The sequence below is a fragment of the Syngnathus acus genome, chromosome 10 (assembly GCF_901709675.1).
Source record: "Syngnathus acus chromosome 10, fSynAcu1.2, whole genome shotgun sequence".
Lineage (NCBI taxonomy): Eukaryota > Metazoa > Chordata > Actinopteri > Syngnathiformes > Syngnathidae > Syngnathus > Syngnathus acus.
In genome coordinates, this window is record NC_051095.1 from 11310234 (window position 1) to 11326551 (window position 16318).

A 16318-nucleotide genomic window follows, 5' to 3' on the forward strand; every position below is an offset into this window, starting at 1 on the left:
TTGTACCTGAATGAACAAAACAAACTGTTCTTAAGCCGTAATTCTTTTGGGTATCACTACCAACACCCTTTCAGAAAATCTGGTTTAAGTGATCATACGTTCTACATGGAAACTGCTGTATTTGTGTTTTTAATGCCCCTCGTGTCCGTTTACTTGGCAGCTTTTCTTCATCATGCTCAGTCTCACTTCTGGTTCTGTGGTAACTATTTGCATGTTGTACAAGTTATTCACACCAAACCCTTTCAGTCTTTATTGTTTTGTATTATATCGGTTAACAGTAACTCAATTCATTTAGCATTGTTATAAAATGAAAAATAAATGTATAAAAGCAATGACATCTTGCAGTTAACTTTGGAGTCATATTTCTTTTAAATCCAAAAACCCAGTTAAACTCCAAGCTTTGGGGTGTTTCATATCGTATACAGTATTTGGTACTCATCTGCCCCTCCAAAGGACAAACGCATAGAGTCTACAAGCACTATCTGCATGGTATCTGGTGGTTTATGATATGCAGCAATCTATGAGTCTTAAAAAAAAATCTTGGGCATCCCTACATCGGCGACGTATTTCTAGACGTCTGTGCTTCATTATTGCCTGCAAAATATGAAGTCTTCAGCGTTGATACAATTTGCCGCCATTGCTGTGTGACAGAAAGTTAAACTCAATGAACAGAAAATTTTCAGCTCTCTGATAATTATACATCACTGCCCTAAGCGCTATCATGCAAATGTCCTACTTGACAATTGTTTTGCACTGAAACTCTTTTTGACATGCAGAGGGAGATGGTAGAGCTCCTGCTTACGGTTCTTTATAAATACGGTGGCACATATTAGATGACCATGTGGAGATCTTTAGAGGAAGTAGTCTGGAAATCGCCACGATGATTGGGGCTCTTCTTTGCGGGGGGCCGGGTCAAACTGTTGGCTGGCAAGCGGAGATATCTTTTGTCAGCGTAAATCTCAATTATGGAATTTGATAATCACTATTAAATATGCCATAAAATGGAATGAATATTAGAAAATGACTTACAATGAGCATTTCAGAGTGTCTTCAAGTTCCATGATTGCTGCCTTGTTTCCACAACGATAACAATAGTTTGGTGCACTGAAGATCGTCACGACATTTTTGTCGTGGTACCAGTTAAAGCCCTGAATGGGGAAGTTTCAGCGTTACGTTATCAGCCTTTATTGGACAAAACAATATTTATGCAGATGGCAGCTCTCTTTTGTGGTACCTCCATCTCCAGCTGATGGGCTCGCGAAACCAAAGTGAGGCCGTTTGCATGATTAAAAGTCTCTGAGATGTCCTGGCCGAAGGTGTAACCGGCACCACGGAGCGAAATGTCCCAACCATAGTGCTCATCTGGGTCGGACCACAACAAGTCACACATTGGACCCTAAAAGTGGAGAAAAATAAATGTTCTTTATGCAAACTCAGATTCCAGTGACCAAGATTAAGGACCATTAAGAACACACGTCACCCAGTATTTAAAAGAATAATTTGAACACAGAGCATTCGCATGATCAAGAATTTTCATTTCATTTGTACCTCGTGAGGAACCTCCTGGAAGCGATCCAATGCTCTGATGGTTTCCAGTGTTAATATTGAAGGAGACAATCCTCCATGTAGGCACAAAATCTTAACCCCAAAAGAAAACCGGTCTGAATTTACTCATATCAACCTGGATGTGATTAGCCTGGATTTTTTTTATGTACAGATTCTCACCTGGTTATCAACCAGTGCAGTTAGAGGTAAATAATCAAATAGATCGGTAAACTGCTTCCAAACATTGGCATTTCCATATTTCATCAGGCATTCGTCGTAGAAGCCGTAGACATGTGTGAGCTGTCTCGTCTCGTGGTTTCCTCTCAGAATGGTGATTCTTTCACGAAATCTGACCTGGAAGCCAAATTTGAACTGCTCAACCAACCAACCAGGCAGGCAGGAGGTCTCTCTTCCTATTGTGCAAAAGCTATCATCGTTTTTATACCTTCAGACAAACAAGGAGGGTCACTGTCTCAACAGAATAGTAGCCTCTATCCACATAGTCTCCCATGAAGAGATAGTTGGTGTCAGGGGGCTTCCCGCCTATCTTAAAAAGCTCCATGAGGTCATAGAATTGACCGTGAACATCTCCACAAACCGTCACTGGACATCTCACCTCCTGAACATTGGACTCCTTTTGCAGGATCTCTTTGGCCTTGACACAGGGACAAAGAATGCACATTAAAATTCATTCACTGCCCATCTTCCTGGTTTATCATCAACGTTTGACTATCGATGGACAATTTGATAGGAAGGTGGTCTCTATGTGCCCACTTTACAACGGTGAGCATTGAGCAGTGATTGCCCTGGCCCGCTTTATATCCTCCGCAAGTGAAGAGGTTCTTGCTGTTCCGTAAAAATGAACTGTCAATTTTGCGCATGGACCAGCAAGTCAAATTTGTTATTTTCTGTTTGCAGTTCTTCTGCTCCCTCTTAGCTATTTCTTACCTGGTGTTTTTTTTATTGCTTTCAACATCACTAAGTGTCAAATTTTGTTTCTCTTGTTTCTCATTTTGTATAGTGTATTTGTTTATGTATGTATACATTCACATTCGTATATATGCATATATAAATATGACGATTTAATATTTAGCTAGTTATGTTTGTGTTTATTCATTTATGTTTATTCATTTATATATATATATATATATTTTTTTTTTCTTAAACACTTGAATGATATTTGATGACACAGCACTTTGTTTGTTGTGCACTTTGTTTATACAGGAGTGGAGCTCCTTACAAGCCCTAGGCTTCGTCTCCCTCCCTGCACTGTTATTTGTTATAATAATATGTGCTAAACAATAAACTAAACGAAACTAAATTATGCTCCCGCTATACACCTCTCCTGCACTGATTGAAGTGAATGAGAGGATTTGCTTCCATTGGCCGGGAAGCAAGCTGGCTTTGTTCACATCAACAAAAACTGAATTTAGCAATCCATTTTCTATAGCGATTCTCATCATTAGGGTTACAGGAAAGAAATGTTGAATTTAAAAGGAACATTGTAACTCAAATATTAATATGATTTAAAAAGACTATGATTCATGGGCTGAAAATGGCAACTGGTGTAAAATAATGTTGCAGATGCCCCCCCCCCCCACACACATACACACACTGTAGCACGTCCTACCCTTTCACAAAGTGCTCGAACTTGATTTTCTTTGAGCTGCCTGCACTCAATGAGCTGTTCAATCCACAAGTCCAACTCTTTGCTCACTGACTTGTCATCCATGTCCTTATTGCTGCCTCCTTTCAAATCAAAAAGCAAAATCATGAGGAGAACATTAGCAGGCCAAACTTCGTCCTAACAGACTAGATGAGAGTTCATTTGAGGAATGTTTAGCCTGCGTCATCACTTCAAGGGAAATGAACGCTTTTCCTTGTAGTTTTACATCATAGAATTGACGTCATCGTAACGTGCACTTTATTTCAGATATGAATTTTGCAGCGCCGCAATTTTGTTGTTTCGGCTGCCCTCTACTGGACAAGATGGAACAGTGACGACCTGATGCTGATAAACGAGAAAATTGAATTTTCCACAATGCTGAATAATTAGTGTTCTAGTAATCCTGTATTTATCAATATTTCCATTTTAAATCATCAATTTAAACACGAAGAAGTGACTCATTTTAATTTATTTGAAATTCAACACGCAAACAAAGTTTTTGGAGGGACAAGTTTTTTTTTCTCTCCCCAAAATACATGATGCTGACAACAAACATACGAGATTAAAAAACGGGCCCCTTTAGTCAACTGTCATATATCTACTTATCACTTTAGGTTTACTAGCTAGCTTTTGATAGAATAAGCAAATTGTGATTTTAAAAAGCTATTACTCATATTCAAATGAAAAAGACTATAGAGCTTGATCTGTGAATTACCTGATAGATCAATCAATCCACCGTACCAGGAATTTTAATCACACCAGCAGCATCATGTTTAGCACTTTTCATTCATTCCTTGAGTTTTGGTCCTGCCACTTCATCAATACTTTTACGTTTTTTTTTTTTTTTTACTGATCTTTTTCTCCTTCTCAATAATGTATGTCCGATAGTCGCGATACTTCGATTGAGTGGTCGAAGTATTCCCGTTACGATGCTTATGAATTGCAAAATCTAGACCTAGAATCGGACCCCGTATTGTGACGTAACCATTGCCTCCTTTTTTGTGATTGGGTCTTTACGCCACCACGAGCGTGCTCCCATTGGTCCATAAAGTATGACGCACCGGTCCACAAGATTCGAATTTCCAGTCGCCGATCTACACTCTCTCGTTCCTTTTAAACCCGTTGAAGAATTGATTGCCATCAAAAAGGTAATTTTTCGAAGTTTACGTTCTGATCATGCTCAAAGGAGTCGTAGAAAATTAGCAAATTCAGTAGCGCTACTTTGCCAAAATACAGCAAAATATCTTGAATGCTAACAAGAGAACCGACCGATTTGTTTCTTGCTGTTTTATAGAGGAAAGTATGAACGAGGATACTCGCAATTTATTTGAACGAGTTTCCAAAAAGATGGGCTGGACCGGGTTCGATGGACTAGACATAGCACAAACGAAGGTTTGCGGTTTGTTTTCAAATTATATTGCCTTCGTGGATGTCTCCTAATATGTTTTTATGTATCTTTCCTTTTGTAGCTGATTAATGCAATTGAGAAGCAACGTCATGGTGCCACAAGTGGGGGTAATTTTGCAGACCGATCAGGGTCGCCTGAAGACGAAGATAAAGAAAACCAGCATTTCAAGGCCAACGCATACAAAAACGCAATTTCGATTGACTCCAGTGACGACGAATTCGACCATTGTGAGTGAGATGTAACATTGGAATTGAATTTGAGCCTGTTCAACGTTGCACTGGTTCCATGGATATTACTCTTTTCATTCCTTAGTTCTTGTGAGCTGGAGCACCCCAAGAACGAAAACTAAGCCAAAGAAACCATGCAGTGTTGCGAAGACAAAAAGGTAGGATATCGTATTTCGTCAGTTCACCTTGTAAACAATTTCTAATGTTATTCGTTTACAGTTCCAGTGTTCGTGCAGTGAGCTCGGATGATGATAGTGGCGATTTTGAAAAATGTGAGTTTTAAAATAGTTTTTGGGTATGAAACGAGCCCTGTAATTGTAAAGGCAATTATGCTACCATAATGCTAAGCTTTCTGTGTCATTCTTCAGTCCTGCACCGTGTGAAAACTCCTGCTACCAAGCCCAGGAAAGTATCAGAAAGTGAAAGTGAGGACAGGTGACTATTTTAATTGTTGTCCAAATTTGCATTACTGTATTCCTGTCGCTGAAAGTGTGTCTTAAAAAGCTTTTTTTAATCCTTTTTTATCCAAAAGCCTTAAAAATTTTATTGTGGATGATGACTTATCAGATGATGACTTCATTCAGACCAAATCATCCTCTAAAGGTATTATAGATCGAATCAGCATTGACTTTAATTTTAAAACAACAGCTTTGTGACTAGTATTCCCCCTCTTCATTTTTTTTCATCCAGGGTGTAAGAAGACTCCAGCCACACACAAATCATTCAGGAGACCACTGCAACCATCTCAGTTTGCCTCTCCTTTGTTCATCAGTGATAGTGGGGATGTGGATAAGAACATTGTCATCAAGAGCACTTGGAAGACTCGCCACACAAAGCCAAAATCTCTGCCAAAACCTAACCCAGTGATTTGTGACCAAAAAGACAGCCCGCCATCACTGCTTTTGCCTCCCACCTCCCCATTCACAGTTCCTCGGCCATTCCACCGTACTGCAACAACTTGGCTTTCTCCTAAGTGTACGCTTTCAACTCCTCTCAAGCTGGACGACTCTTCCGGATCTGAAGACGAGTTCACGTCCTTACTGGAGAGGCTTAAAAAGAAGAACATAGTCACTGACTCTACCTCCAAGACCAACACTGGTGCAACATAAGATGTTTCCCTTCTATTACCAGATTTGACATATTCATTTTGATTTAAAACCTGTCTCCTGTTTGTTCTCAAATTCAGAATCCAGTTGGGGCCCTCCTGTATCACTTCCAGTGGTAAAGGGGCCAGCGAAACCCAGGGCCACCTCATTAGGTGAAAAAAGTCCAGATGTAAAGACCACTGGGAAAAGCAGCACCCTGAAGCCGAAAGTGAGTCAGACGGAACCCCGACATGGCCCCGTCAGCAGGTGCATCTTCTATTGAGTGTTTTCTCAACCTTAGCTATATAGCAGTTGCTTTCTTAACACATTTGTCTTTACTCCAGACTAGCTTTGTGCAAAACCCCAGGTTGCTTCTTGGAGTCCCTATCAAATCCTGCCTCCAGCTACTGCCGCAATTTTAGGCAAAAGAAGGAAGAACTGTCGAGCAAACTGTATCAGTTGTACAACTGCAGTGTCTTTGACAGGAAGGTACTGAGTTGTGTCATCTCTCTATGGGCATACTTATGTATATATGTGAATGATGCTTAGATTATTGAATGACTCGTTTTCTTGGCTGACATTTATAGCTCCCCATCGATATGTCCGTGACCTGGAACAAAAAGATGCGCAAAACAGCAGGCTACTGTATTACTGGTCAAGAGCGAGGTGGAGGGAACCGTTACGCTCGCATCGAACTATCCGAGAAAGTCTGCGATTCTGCAGGTAATTCTTTTATAAAGGTGATGCTACCTGCAGTATGTAATCTATAATTCAGTCAAACATCGCTTACGGCAGAGAACTCAGTCAGGGCCATATCTCCCGCCTAGATCGCCTCCGAGACACACTGATCCACGAAATGTGCCACGCTGCCACCTGGCTGATCAACGGCGTGAGGGACGGCCACGGAAGCTTATGGAAGGCGTACGCTCGCAAGTCCACCTTGGTGCACCCCGAGCTGCCGATGGTGTCTCGCTGCCACAGCTACGACATCAAGTTCAAATTCAAATACCAGTGCACCAAATGTCAGAATACGTACGTGGCATACTTCTCTTTTTTTAGATGGAACGAGCTTTTTATGTGCATCAACGTTACTAAGCTTGCTCTTGTCTGTAGGATCGGTCGTCATTCCAAGTCCCTGGACACTCAGAAGTTTGTGTGTGCACTTTGCACGGGCAAACTCGTCCTGCTCACGCCGTTCAAGCCTCGTCCTCCGACGCCTTTCGCCAACTTTGTGAAGGAGAATTACAAGAGTGTACGCCAGGAGCTGGCGGACCAAAGCCATCGGGAAGTAATGCGCAAACTCAGCGTAGACTTTGCCTCTAAGAATACACTGAGTGACCTTCACGATTCAGACCACTGAGGTAAGTGGAACACGGCAATGGAACGACAATAAATATCTGCAATGACTTTACAAGACACTGGTTGTCAATAATACGTTTTACAGTGTATGTGTGTTCCGCTCTGGTTTTTTGGTTTAGCTTTGTATCGAAGAGGTTGTGGTGTTTTACACACAGATGTCAGCTAATGCTACTTATAGATTTGTTGTTGCGTTTTAACTCCAAATAAAGTTTGAATTGTTTGTTTTGAAATCAAATGGCATAGTGCGTTCGATTGGAATGGTTAAGGTAACAGGTCATTATCATCCAATAATTTTCCATAGAGCTTGTTTTCAATGTTGTAGATTACAGGTGTCAAACTCAAGGCCCGGGGGCCAGATACGGCCCGCCACATCATTTTATGTGGCCCGCGAAGACATATTGTGCATCAAATTCATGTGTCATTACTGGAATTGCAAATTGTCTTCACTTTTAGTAATATCTTTTTTTTTTAAATATTTGACCAGTTTTTACTCGTCTGATTTGAAAACGAGTTATTTGTCAGTTTGTTTTGTAGCTTTTACTATATATAATATGAGGTGCTCAGACATTTATTTGGGTTGACAGTCATAATGGCCCTCCGAAAGAAGCTATGACTACAATGCGGCCCACGAATAAAATGAGTTTGACACCCCTGTTGTAGATGAATAGCAATGCTTAAAGGTATTTATTACATCTGTACCATAAATAGTATTATTCTTGTTTTTTTTAAATGTACTAGACAATATATAAACATTGAAAAATACAGAGCACAGATAAACACAACAAAGCAAGGCATTCATAACATGTATGTAACTATAATGGTGGTCAAGTAAGCATTTCCATGGAATTTGAACATGTGACTTTGTTTCACATTCAAAATTAAGTGTAAACTGTGAATTAAATATTAAAGCAAAAGTATTAGAGCAGGCACTGAGTTTGTCGTCTATGTAATCTTCACAAAAGTATGCAGCATCCTGAACAAGAGCATCTTGGACATTGCTGGACCTCTTAGTAAGATCTAACACAATTCATCTTTAATCATATGACAGTATACAATACTAAAAGAGACAAAGGATAAAATCTATAGGCAGCTTTCCATGTAAAACCAAATATTAGCATCAGTACAAGCAAGTTTTCTTCATAATTCGCAGGAACTCTTGCTGGTTCACTTCTCCATCACCATCTCTGTCTGCCTCCTCAATCATTTCCTTTTATATAAGAGAATGGGAACATGTATCAGTTGAGCACTAAGATAATCGATTGGTAACCTTTGCAAGTATCAACCGAACAATTGCCTAATTGAGACCCGTTTTGCAAATAACTTGTCAGTACGATGCCACATGATCCCTCCTTCATAAAAAAAGTGAAATTAACGAATCTAAAGTGGAACATTTCAAGAAGGGTTTACCAACTTTTTTGAAACAGAAAGCTACTTGTTGGTCCTTTGTAAAAAAAATTTGTGGGGAGTAGAATTTTGTTAATTTTTTGAATGGGTCAGCAATAATTCAACATTCATGTTCTTCATTGAAGAATTGCAAATAAATCGGTTGTGATGTCACTCTTTTTAATTGTGTAATTTTACATGGGTCTTCAAAATAAAATGTTTATTTGTGCTCCAAAATCTCCCAGATTACCCTCTCATGGAGGTTTACTATCTGCAGCCCTTGCCTTACCTGCAGCTCTTCATCTGTGAGGTTTTCTCCGAGCTCCTTTGCGACTCTCTTGAGATTCTTGAAGGAGATCTTACCGGTCTCGTCATCGTCAAACAAGCGGAAAGCTTTCAGTATCTCCTCTTTGGAATCCTTCTCGGCCTCGAGTAAAAGGAACAACAGTTGTTACTAAAGCCTGTCATGTCAATGTGAGACGTTCCCTATGGAATTCTAAGAATTTTGCATCCGACCAACCAGCAACAGGTTTATATATTTACCATCTTCTGTGTCATGACACTGAGGAAATCACTAAAGGAGATCTTCCCTGTGCCCTCCTTGTCCACTTCACTAATCATCTTTTTGATCTCCTCTTTCTTTGGTTCAAAACCCAGAGCTCTCATGGCAACCTTGCACAGGGAACAGAAGGGGAAAAAATACAACTTCAGTCAATAAATACCATCAGACTAATTTTGCAAATAGTGTCTGGGTGTCTTTAATTACTCAACTGCAGATGCGGATGACAGAGGCCCTATTTGCACAAATGCTTTTTTTTTTTTTTAATAATAAACCGTTGCTCTTACAGTACAATATGGCAAGTAAAATTGGAGAGTTATGATTTGAAATTAAGTTACAGAAAATAAAGAAGGGATTTTACTTTCCTGCATCACTTGAATATATTTCAACTTTTCTCTTCCCTGGACAGCTGTTCTCTATACCTTGAGTTCCTTAACCTCGATGTATCCAGCGCCATCGGTGTCGAAGAGCTCAAAGGCCTCCCGAATCTCCTGCTTTTGCTCCTCAGTCAACTCAGGTTTGGGGCTCGTCTTCTTGCGAGGGGGAGGCACCGGTCCCTGCAAGGATGGTCTCTTAGCACACGCCTAGTGGACACGCAAACAAGATGCTATTAGGTTGTATACTGTTATATGCATTTTTAGCGTGAGTCATTTTTACTCACCATCACTTATGTATTTACCAGGCTGAGCAAATCCGCTATTATCCCTACGCAGAATCCCTGTGCAGATAAAAGGATATATTTGTTGTATATCAAATTCGCTGCAAATACCAACGAGACACAAACAAATATCGAATATACAACGTCACGTGAGGACAGCGGCAAAAAAAAGTAAATAAACGGAGCGCTATGTTTTTATTCCTCAGTCGTTTGTGTAGCAGCTGTTTGTCGTTCAGACGCTTGTTTTGTTTACCGTATGTGTCCGGATACCGCACGCTAGACCCAAATAGCTTTAGTCATGAATATCGGGCTTTCGTGGTGTTATAATCAAACACGCCAGTCGGAGAAAAGGTTGATTGGTTGTTGATAGTCACGGGATGGGAAGAGGTGACACGATTGGACGGAAAGAGCGAACGTCGGAACAACTCTGCAACAGTCAAAATATTTAAATCGCATCGTTTTCATGTATGATATATGTGTACATATAAAACTTAGCCCACGTCATTATTTAGATTTTCTTTTGCACTTATTCCGTCGTTTTTCCCAATTCACTCACACTCAGACATTTAGGAAATATAATACAGTAACAAAACAAGTGTTCCGCTCTTGTTGACGTTTATAGTTCTTATGAGGTTTTCAGTTGTGACTAATAATGAAAACTATTTTTCATTCAAATGAACAATGAAAAGCGTCCAATTGTCGGCGGCCGGTTCAGCTGCAGAGACGGGAGACGTATCTGATTGGACGAACTTGTGGTGGTCTTTTACGTTAGCGGTATCTGATTGGCTAATGTACTGCATCTTCCCATTGCTGCCCAATCAATGATAAGACCTCACTCAGCTGATTCAGTCAATCAGGTAGCAGCACTCACGATACCTGTTCAAAACTAACAAAACGTTTACACGCTCACTTGTGGTTGTAACCTTTAAAATTACACCACTACCATTTGCCATTTTTGAGCTGACTATGGCCACACGTGTTCGACCGGTGAGTTCTATCCCACAATCTTCTAAAAGTTTTTGTGCCATTGCTGTAGAAGCATAAGCAATGACGAAACTACGCCATGTGTCTTTCAGAGTAGTAAGCGCTGTGCGGTCATCGGGGGCTCAGGTTTCCTGGGCAGGCACCTGGTGGAGAAGTTGCTGGAGCGTGGCTACACCGTGGCGGTGTTTGACATTCGCCAGAATTTCGAGATACCCGGCGTTTCCTTCCACCAGGGAGACCTCTGCGATTTGCAGGTGAGGGCTTCATCTTCCTGTACTGCAGAATGCATGGGGCCTTAAGGAGAACACTTCAAACCGGCACGCTCAATCAATATCACTTAATCAACTTTTTTTTGTAGCTGATAAAATTATTCTCCGATATGAAGATAGGTAGCTAGATAGCTAGATTTATTTCATATCTCATATAAATAACTGACATATCGCCCCCCAAATCCTTTATTTTCTCACAGGCTCTGCTGCCAGCACTGAAGAGTGTGTCTCTGGTGTTCCATTGTGCCTCTCCATCACCAGCTAGTGATGACAGGGGACTGTTTGAGAGGGTCAACATTCAGGGCACCAGGACTGTCATTCAGGCTTGCATTGAAGTCGGAGTACAGGTGAGACAGGCGGGATAAGAGGTCATTTGTATAGTATGTCTCAGACGCGATGGCAGATGAAGGGTTTCATCTTTTTCTGTTGTTGTCAGAAATTGGTGCTGACGAGTAGTGCCAGTGTGGTATTTGAGGGCTCTGACATAAAGAATGGGAGAGAAGATTTACCCTATGCCAAGAAGCCGATTGACTACTACACAGAGACAAAAATCAAGCAAGAAAAGGTAGGAGAGTGACGTGTTGAATTTAGCTTGTTGTTTGAAGAGCTGAATTGAGGTTGAAACACTGCCATGACACCCTAACTCAATAACGCAAACCTTAACACCTAAACCATAACCTAACCCCTACTTTGAAACTCAACCCTAGTTTCAAACGCGACTATGAAACTCGAACCTTAGTTTAAAACCCTACCTAAAAACCCTAGTTTGAAAAGATGACTTCAATTTGAAACTGTACTATGAAACTTAAACCCTCACCCCTAAACCATACCTCTAACTCTTAACCTCAACCCCCTATTCCTAACCCTAACACCAACCCTAGTGTGAAACCCTAACTTTAATTTGAAAACCTATTTTGAAACCCTAATTCTAATTTGAAACCTTAATCCTAGTTTTAAACCCTACTATGAAACCCTAACTCTAGTTTAAAACTCTACTTCGAAACCCTGACCCTAGTTCGTAACCCTAGACCCTAGCTGACTTTCGTTTGACACCCTACTATGAAACTTAACCCCGGACACCCTAACCCCTAATTCTTATTCACATGTATTGCTGCCCCATTTAATCCAACCTCAATAGAAAACACTTGACAACATTGTAGTAAAAAAGCACTTGCCTTCAGCCTCCACACCGTCACACAAATGCATAATTCTTCACATGTTTATGTCCAAGTTGGTACTGGAGGCTTGTGACAAGAAGAAGGGTTTCCTCACCATTGCCATCCGTCCCCATGGCATCTTTGGACCTCGGGACCCGCAGCTGGTCCCCATCCTGGTTGATACAGCTCGCAAGGGCAAGATGAAGTTCATCATTGGGTGAGTCTGAGTCAAGGCAGACTTCTCATCCAAGGCAACATTCATACTTGATATTGATCTGAATGAATTTATTTGTAGATCCGTGAAATGTTGCGGTGGAAACCACGACTGTAGCATTATGGCACCACGTAGAATGTTTCTTGTTCTTTTGCTGTCGTGTTTATAGCTGTATTAGCGGCATGGTTGTCTGCAATGCTTGTAGAACTGCAACCCCTTGTTGCAAGGCTTCTGAAAAAAAAAAAAAAAATTCTTGAATATTCTCAAAAATGTGATTTAGTTTAAGCACAATGTAGCTGAGCTACTGCTTGTTCTTCTGTGCAAGATATTTAAAGGAGTCATATTTTTTCACATTTTAATACAGTTCCTAAATGCCTGAATCACCTGTCTGACACGCTTTTGTCAAGGTTCAAAAATTAGATTACTTGCTGAAGAATCTGGCTTTTGTTACTATGACAACCACGGGCAGAGCCCTGACATTCTGTCTTGAGCGACTTTCAATTGTGGGAGCAAAGGCTAAAATATTGTTGTTAAAAACAGAAGCCAGCACCTATGTTTACAAGAGCATTTGTTTGCTTGTTGAGGCAGCATTTCAAACACTAGACTGCGTGCATGTGGCACACAGCCACATGACCAAACACAAATCGCCCGCAGTGATTTTCCACTTACCGCGAGATACTATGAATTCCACGTCTCATTGAAGGCATCAATAACTAACAATAACTGGTAGCTAACATCAATGACGGCGAACAAGGGCGTACTGTTTTTATTTCCCGGGTTTTGGCTGTTGGCCACTGTGAAGAGACACTTTTCATTCAAGAGAGACTGAGGGCAGCAAGTACTGTAAATGGACCACTGCAGCAAAGTGAAGACTTTGGAGTATACATAATACTGCAGCAAAGGGGACAGCAACAGGGTAAGAATTTTTGGGTGACTTTCTGTTGCAAAGGTACACACCCTTGTTTTATTATCAAGGCACACCGCATATTTGAAGTAGTATTTTCTAGTATATGATGTTTAGGTAGAGTTTTAGCAGTTGAGCCAACCCAACGTGTCAAGCAAGAGACTTTAACTGCGCAACAGCTAAAGATCACTGCAAATCTTTTGGCTTTCTAAAAATAAAAGGACAAAAAAATATTTATTGCGAATTTGACATTTTATTTCATGTGTTTTCCAGGGATGGCACCAACCTGGTGGATTTCACCTTTGTGGAGAACGTCGTACACGGACATATCCTTGCCGCTGAACACCTGAGGCCCGACTCGCCCATATGTGGAAAGGTCTGTGGGATTCAATTTTAAACGTTTCCCACTAAAATGTGTTGTGATAGATCATCTTGTATGCCTTAGTACATTATCATTTAATAGCCACAAAAAAGTTTCACTCAAATCATGTGTGTTTGGTCTTCACATAGTGAGGAGTATATCAAAGTCAAAGTCTGCTTTCTTGTCAATCTCTCCACATGCAAAGACACACAAAGAAATCGAAATTACGTTTCCACTATCCCACGGTGACAAGACATAGTACACGACATACATACAAGCAAACAACACAAAATAAAAACAAGAAGGCACAAACAATGAATAATAAGAGTGATGAATAAATAATAAATAAACATATAACGCAATAAATAAGAGGAGCAAAACGGAGCATATATTCACTTCTGTCAATTGTTTTTGCAAAAAACAATTCAATTTAAAATTCATTTCCCTGTTATACTGCTCTTTATGCTTACAAAAATCAACAACTTTAGTTTTATTCTAATATACGTACATGTTGGCATAATTATTGATGGGTGTATTTGTGTTCAATTAAATAGGCCCATATTGAACAGTAGTAAATTTGAGAGGAAACTGACACCATTTTGTTATTATTTCAATATACTTAAAATTTGTGCTATTTTTGTTTGGTCATCTGTCATGAGCTCTTTCTAATGTAAAATATGTCTTGACTAAATAACGTTCGGGAAACACTGCTGTTTACCATGTGTGCGTCAGGCTCCTGAAATGAAAATGAATCTTTTGCTTTGTTTTCACCAGCCGTATCATATCACCAATGATGAACCGGTTCGATTTTGGGACTTCATGTCAGATGTGTTGGTCGGCCTGGGTTACCCCGCGCCACGCTACCACTTGCCCTACACTCTCGTTTACGGCCTGGCTCTTCTGCTTTGGCTTCTGTCTCTGGTGCTACGCCCCTTGATCTCCTTCAAACCTACGTTCACGCCAATGAGAGTGGCTCTGGCTGGAACCCATCACTACTACAGCTGTGAGCGAGCCAAACAGGACATGGGCTATAAGCCTCCGGTTTGCCTAAAGGAGGGGATCGAACGCACGGTCCAAAGCTATCCTCATCTCAGACAGAATGCATAAAAAAAGAGTAATGATGATAACAGTCGAGGCACATGCACTGAATGGACGAATCCAAATTGAATCAAATCATTCCAAACTATGCAACGGTTACTGGTGGCAAGCCTTCTTGTGCCTTTTCAACTATACTGTAATATTTGCTCCAGCAGATGTCAGCATCTCCCCATTCACACGTAGGGAATTATTCAAAAGCCTTTGCAACGTACTTCTATTTCAATAGCACAAATAAAATGCACTTAATCCCGCAAACTGTCAACACTCTGAATCAATTTACTATAGCAAAACAAGCCAAAACATATCATAGGATGCAGAGCAGTGCGACACCACTCCAAACAAAAAGCATGATGCGTGTTTTCAGTCAAAACTGAGCATTGTCATGTGTTTTTGATGTGTTGGATCTTATTAGATTTTGGGAGTGTGGAGGCAGTGGTAGCTCTTGTTTCATATGCACACAGTCATCCAATGGAAAAAAAAAAAACACTTTAATATTGTTCATGGATTTCCTTATCATATGCAAGCCATCAGTCAACAATGTCATGAGTTATCATGACAAATGTGCACCCAAATTCCATTTCCTATTTGGCATTGCAGTGCGCGTGTTGCACAAAGCAAAAGTCCATGGAGAAACGGCATGTCTGTAGTTTTTGCATCAATGAACTGAAGTGGCCCTTAAAGGCTGCCTTCAATTTCATCTGACACTTTTTGTAATGAATTACAATGCCGAGTTTTCTCATCCTTAATTGACCATTTTCACTAATGCTAAGAATTCCTGCACCTATGCTTCAAATATCTTGTTAGAGTTTCTTCCCCGAGGAGAGAAAGCTGTTGCAAAAGTGTACTGTTCTTCATTACAATGAAATAAATGTGATATTTTTTTTGTTATGTTGCTAAATAAAAAGTTTTGTAATTCAGTAATTGCACTTGGACTGTCTAAAAAAAAAAAAGTTTTCTTTGAATAAAAATACAGCTCGAGTACCAGGGACCCAAAAATACTAAAATATTGCCGTAACATCAACAAACACATAAAAAATGTTAGAAAATACAACAGTCTGTTTTTATGATGACTGACTAGTTAGGAACAGAAATGATCACCAGATCCAATAAATCAAACATCTGGCCATGTTGCGTTGGTAACATCACGGCCGGCCAGACACAGCAGGTTTTTTTTGTTGTTGTTTTTTTTTCCTCAAGCAACCATACGTCATCATGATTGACTGCTGGAGTTGCAGTCACTAGCCAAGGCTGTCAAACTGGTTTGTCGCTTGAGGGTAAAAAGAGAGACAGACAATAGACGCGAGCATTTACACTTGTCACCCGAGTGAAACTTTGCTTTCTTTTACCATCTGACTGCGGACTTGTTGTGCAATCCATTTTCACTATATTTATCAACTGTAATAACTTTAGTAAGGAGTAGGAAGTATAGATATATTTTTTT

The 16318-nt window shown here is 40.3% G+C and overlaps 4 protein-coding genes across 5 annotated transcripts; 2 read left to right on the forward strand and 2 right to left on the reverse strand.

The window, feature by feature from the left end:
* Positions 1 to 628: 628 nt before the first annotated feature.
* LOC119128844 (serine/threonine-protein phosphatase 2A catalytic subunit beta isoform-like) lies at positions 629 to 3327 on the reverse strand. The gene is made up of 7 exons (XM_037261675.1): positions 3176 to 3327; positions 1991 to 2200; positions 1726 to 1899; positions 1549 to 1638; positions 1235 to 1396; positions 1030 to 1148; positions 629 to 924 (listed from the first exon to the last, which is right to left on the reverse strand). Exons 1-7 carry the CDS (start codon positions 3317 to 3319, stop codon positions 852 to 854), a joined length of 972 nt encoding a protein of 323 aa, XP_037117570.1. The 5' UTR covers positions 3320 to 3327; the 3' UTR covers positions 629 to 851.
* Positions 3328 to 4198: 871 nt separating this feature from the next.
* gcna (germ cell nuclear acidic peptidase) lies at positions 4199 to 7615 on the forward strand. The gene is made up of 13 exons (XM_037262469.1): positions 4199 to 4359; positions 4506 to 4603; positions 4681 to 4846; positions 4932 to 5004; positions 5066 to 5118; positions 5215 to 5281; positions 5379 to 5449; positions 5537 to 5944; positions 6033 to 6198; positions 6276 to 6420; positions 6519 to 6654; positions 6759 to 6963; positions 7045 to 7615. The coding sequence occupies exons 2-13, from the start codon at positions 4514 to 4516 to the stop codon at positions 7289 to 7291; spliced, it is 1827 nt and encodes a 608-aa protein (XP_037118364.1). The 5' UTR covers positions 4199 to 4359; positions 4506 to 4513; the 3' UTR covers positions 7292 to 7615.
* A 344-nt stretch (positions 7616 to 7959) lies between these two features.
* cetn2 (centrin, EF-hand protein, 2) lies at positions 7960 to 10238 on the reverse strand. 2 transcript variants are annotated; one of them, XM_037262162.1, is made up of 6 exons: positions 10144 to 10238; positions 9894 to 9950; positions 9655 to 9816; positions 9217 to 9345; positions 8963 to 9100; positions 7960 to 8497 (listed from the first exon to the last, which is right to left on the reverse strand). In XM_037262162.1, exons 2-6 carry the CDS (start codon positions 9894 to 9896, stop codon positions 8408 to 8410), a joined length of 522 nt encoding a protein of 173 aa, XP_037118057.1. In that variant the 5' UTR covers positions 9897 to 9950; positions 10144 to 10238; the 3' UTR covers positions 7960 to 8407. The 2 variants fall into 2 exon arrangements, with proteins under 2 accessions (XP_037118057.1, XP_037118056.1); XM_037262161.1 differs by lacking the exon at positions 10144 to 10238 and having other exon boundaries at positions 9894 to 10137.
* Positions 10239 to 10718: 480 nt separating this feature from the next.
* On the forward strand, positions 10719 to 15794 carry nsdhl (NAD(P) dependent steroid dehydrogenase-like). Its single transcript, XM_037262160.1, has 7 exons — positions 10719 to 10877; positions 10967 to 11128; positions 11344 to 11490; positions 11580 to 11708; positions 12375 to 12517; positions 13692 to 13794; positions 14554 to 15794. The coding sequence occupies exons 1-7, from the start codon at positions 10857 to 10859 to the stop codon at positions 14884 to 14886; spliced, it is 1038 nt and encodes a 345-aa protein (XP_037118055.1). The 5' UTR covers positions 10719 to 10856; the 3' UTR covers positions 14887 to 15794.
* The last annotated feature ends 524 nt before the right edge of the window (positions 15795 to 16318 follow it).

Bases quoted from the DNA above. Each gene is read 5' to 3' on its own strand.
- LOC119128844 (XM_037261675.1), bottom strand. From the start codon at position 3,319: ATGATTTTGCTTTTTGATTTGAAAGGAGGCAGCAATAAGGACATGGAT. The intron at 1,900-1,990 runs GTATAAAAACGA...TTTGGCTTCCAG, and splicing joins CCCTCCTTGTTTGTCTGAAG to GTCAGATTTCGTGAAAGAAT. The intron at 1,149-1,234 runs GTACCACAAAAG...TTCCCCATTCAG, and splicing joins CCCATCAGCTGGAGATGGAG to GGCTTTAACTGGTACCACGA.
- gcna (XM_037262469.1), top strand. From the start codon at position 4,514: ATGAACGAGGATACTCGCAATTTATTTGAACGAGTTTCCAAAAAGATG. The intron at 4,604-4,680 runs GTTTGCGGTTTG...TTCCTTTTGTAG, and splicing joins TAGACATAGCACAAACGAAG to CTGATTAATGCAATTGAGAA. The intron at 4,847-4,931 runs GTGAGTGAGATG...TTCATTCCTTAG, and splicing joins TGACGACGAATTCGACCATT to TTCTTGTGAGCTGGAGCACC.
- nsdhl (XM_037262160.1), top strand. From the start codon at position 10,857: ATGGCCACACGTGTTCGACCG. The intron at 10,878-10,966 runs GTGAGTTCTATC...TGTGTCTTTCAG, and splicing joins TGGCCACACGTGTTCGACCG to AGTAGTAAGCGCTGTGCGGT. The intron at 11,491-11,579 runs GTGAGACAGGCG...TGTTGTTGTCAG, and splicing joins GCATTGAAGTCGGAGTACAG to AAATTGGTGCTGACGAGTAG.
- cetn2 (XM_037262162.1), bottom strand. The intron at 9,101-9,216 runs GTAAATATATAA...CTTTTACTCGAG, and splicing joins GTGTCATGACACAGAAGATG to GCCGAGAAGGATTCCAAAGA. The intron at 8,498-8,962 runs GTAAGGCAAGGG...CTTATATAAAAG, and splicing joins TCACAGATGAAGAGCTGCAG to GAAATGATTGAGGAGGCAGA.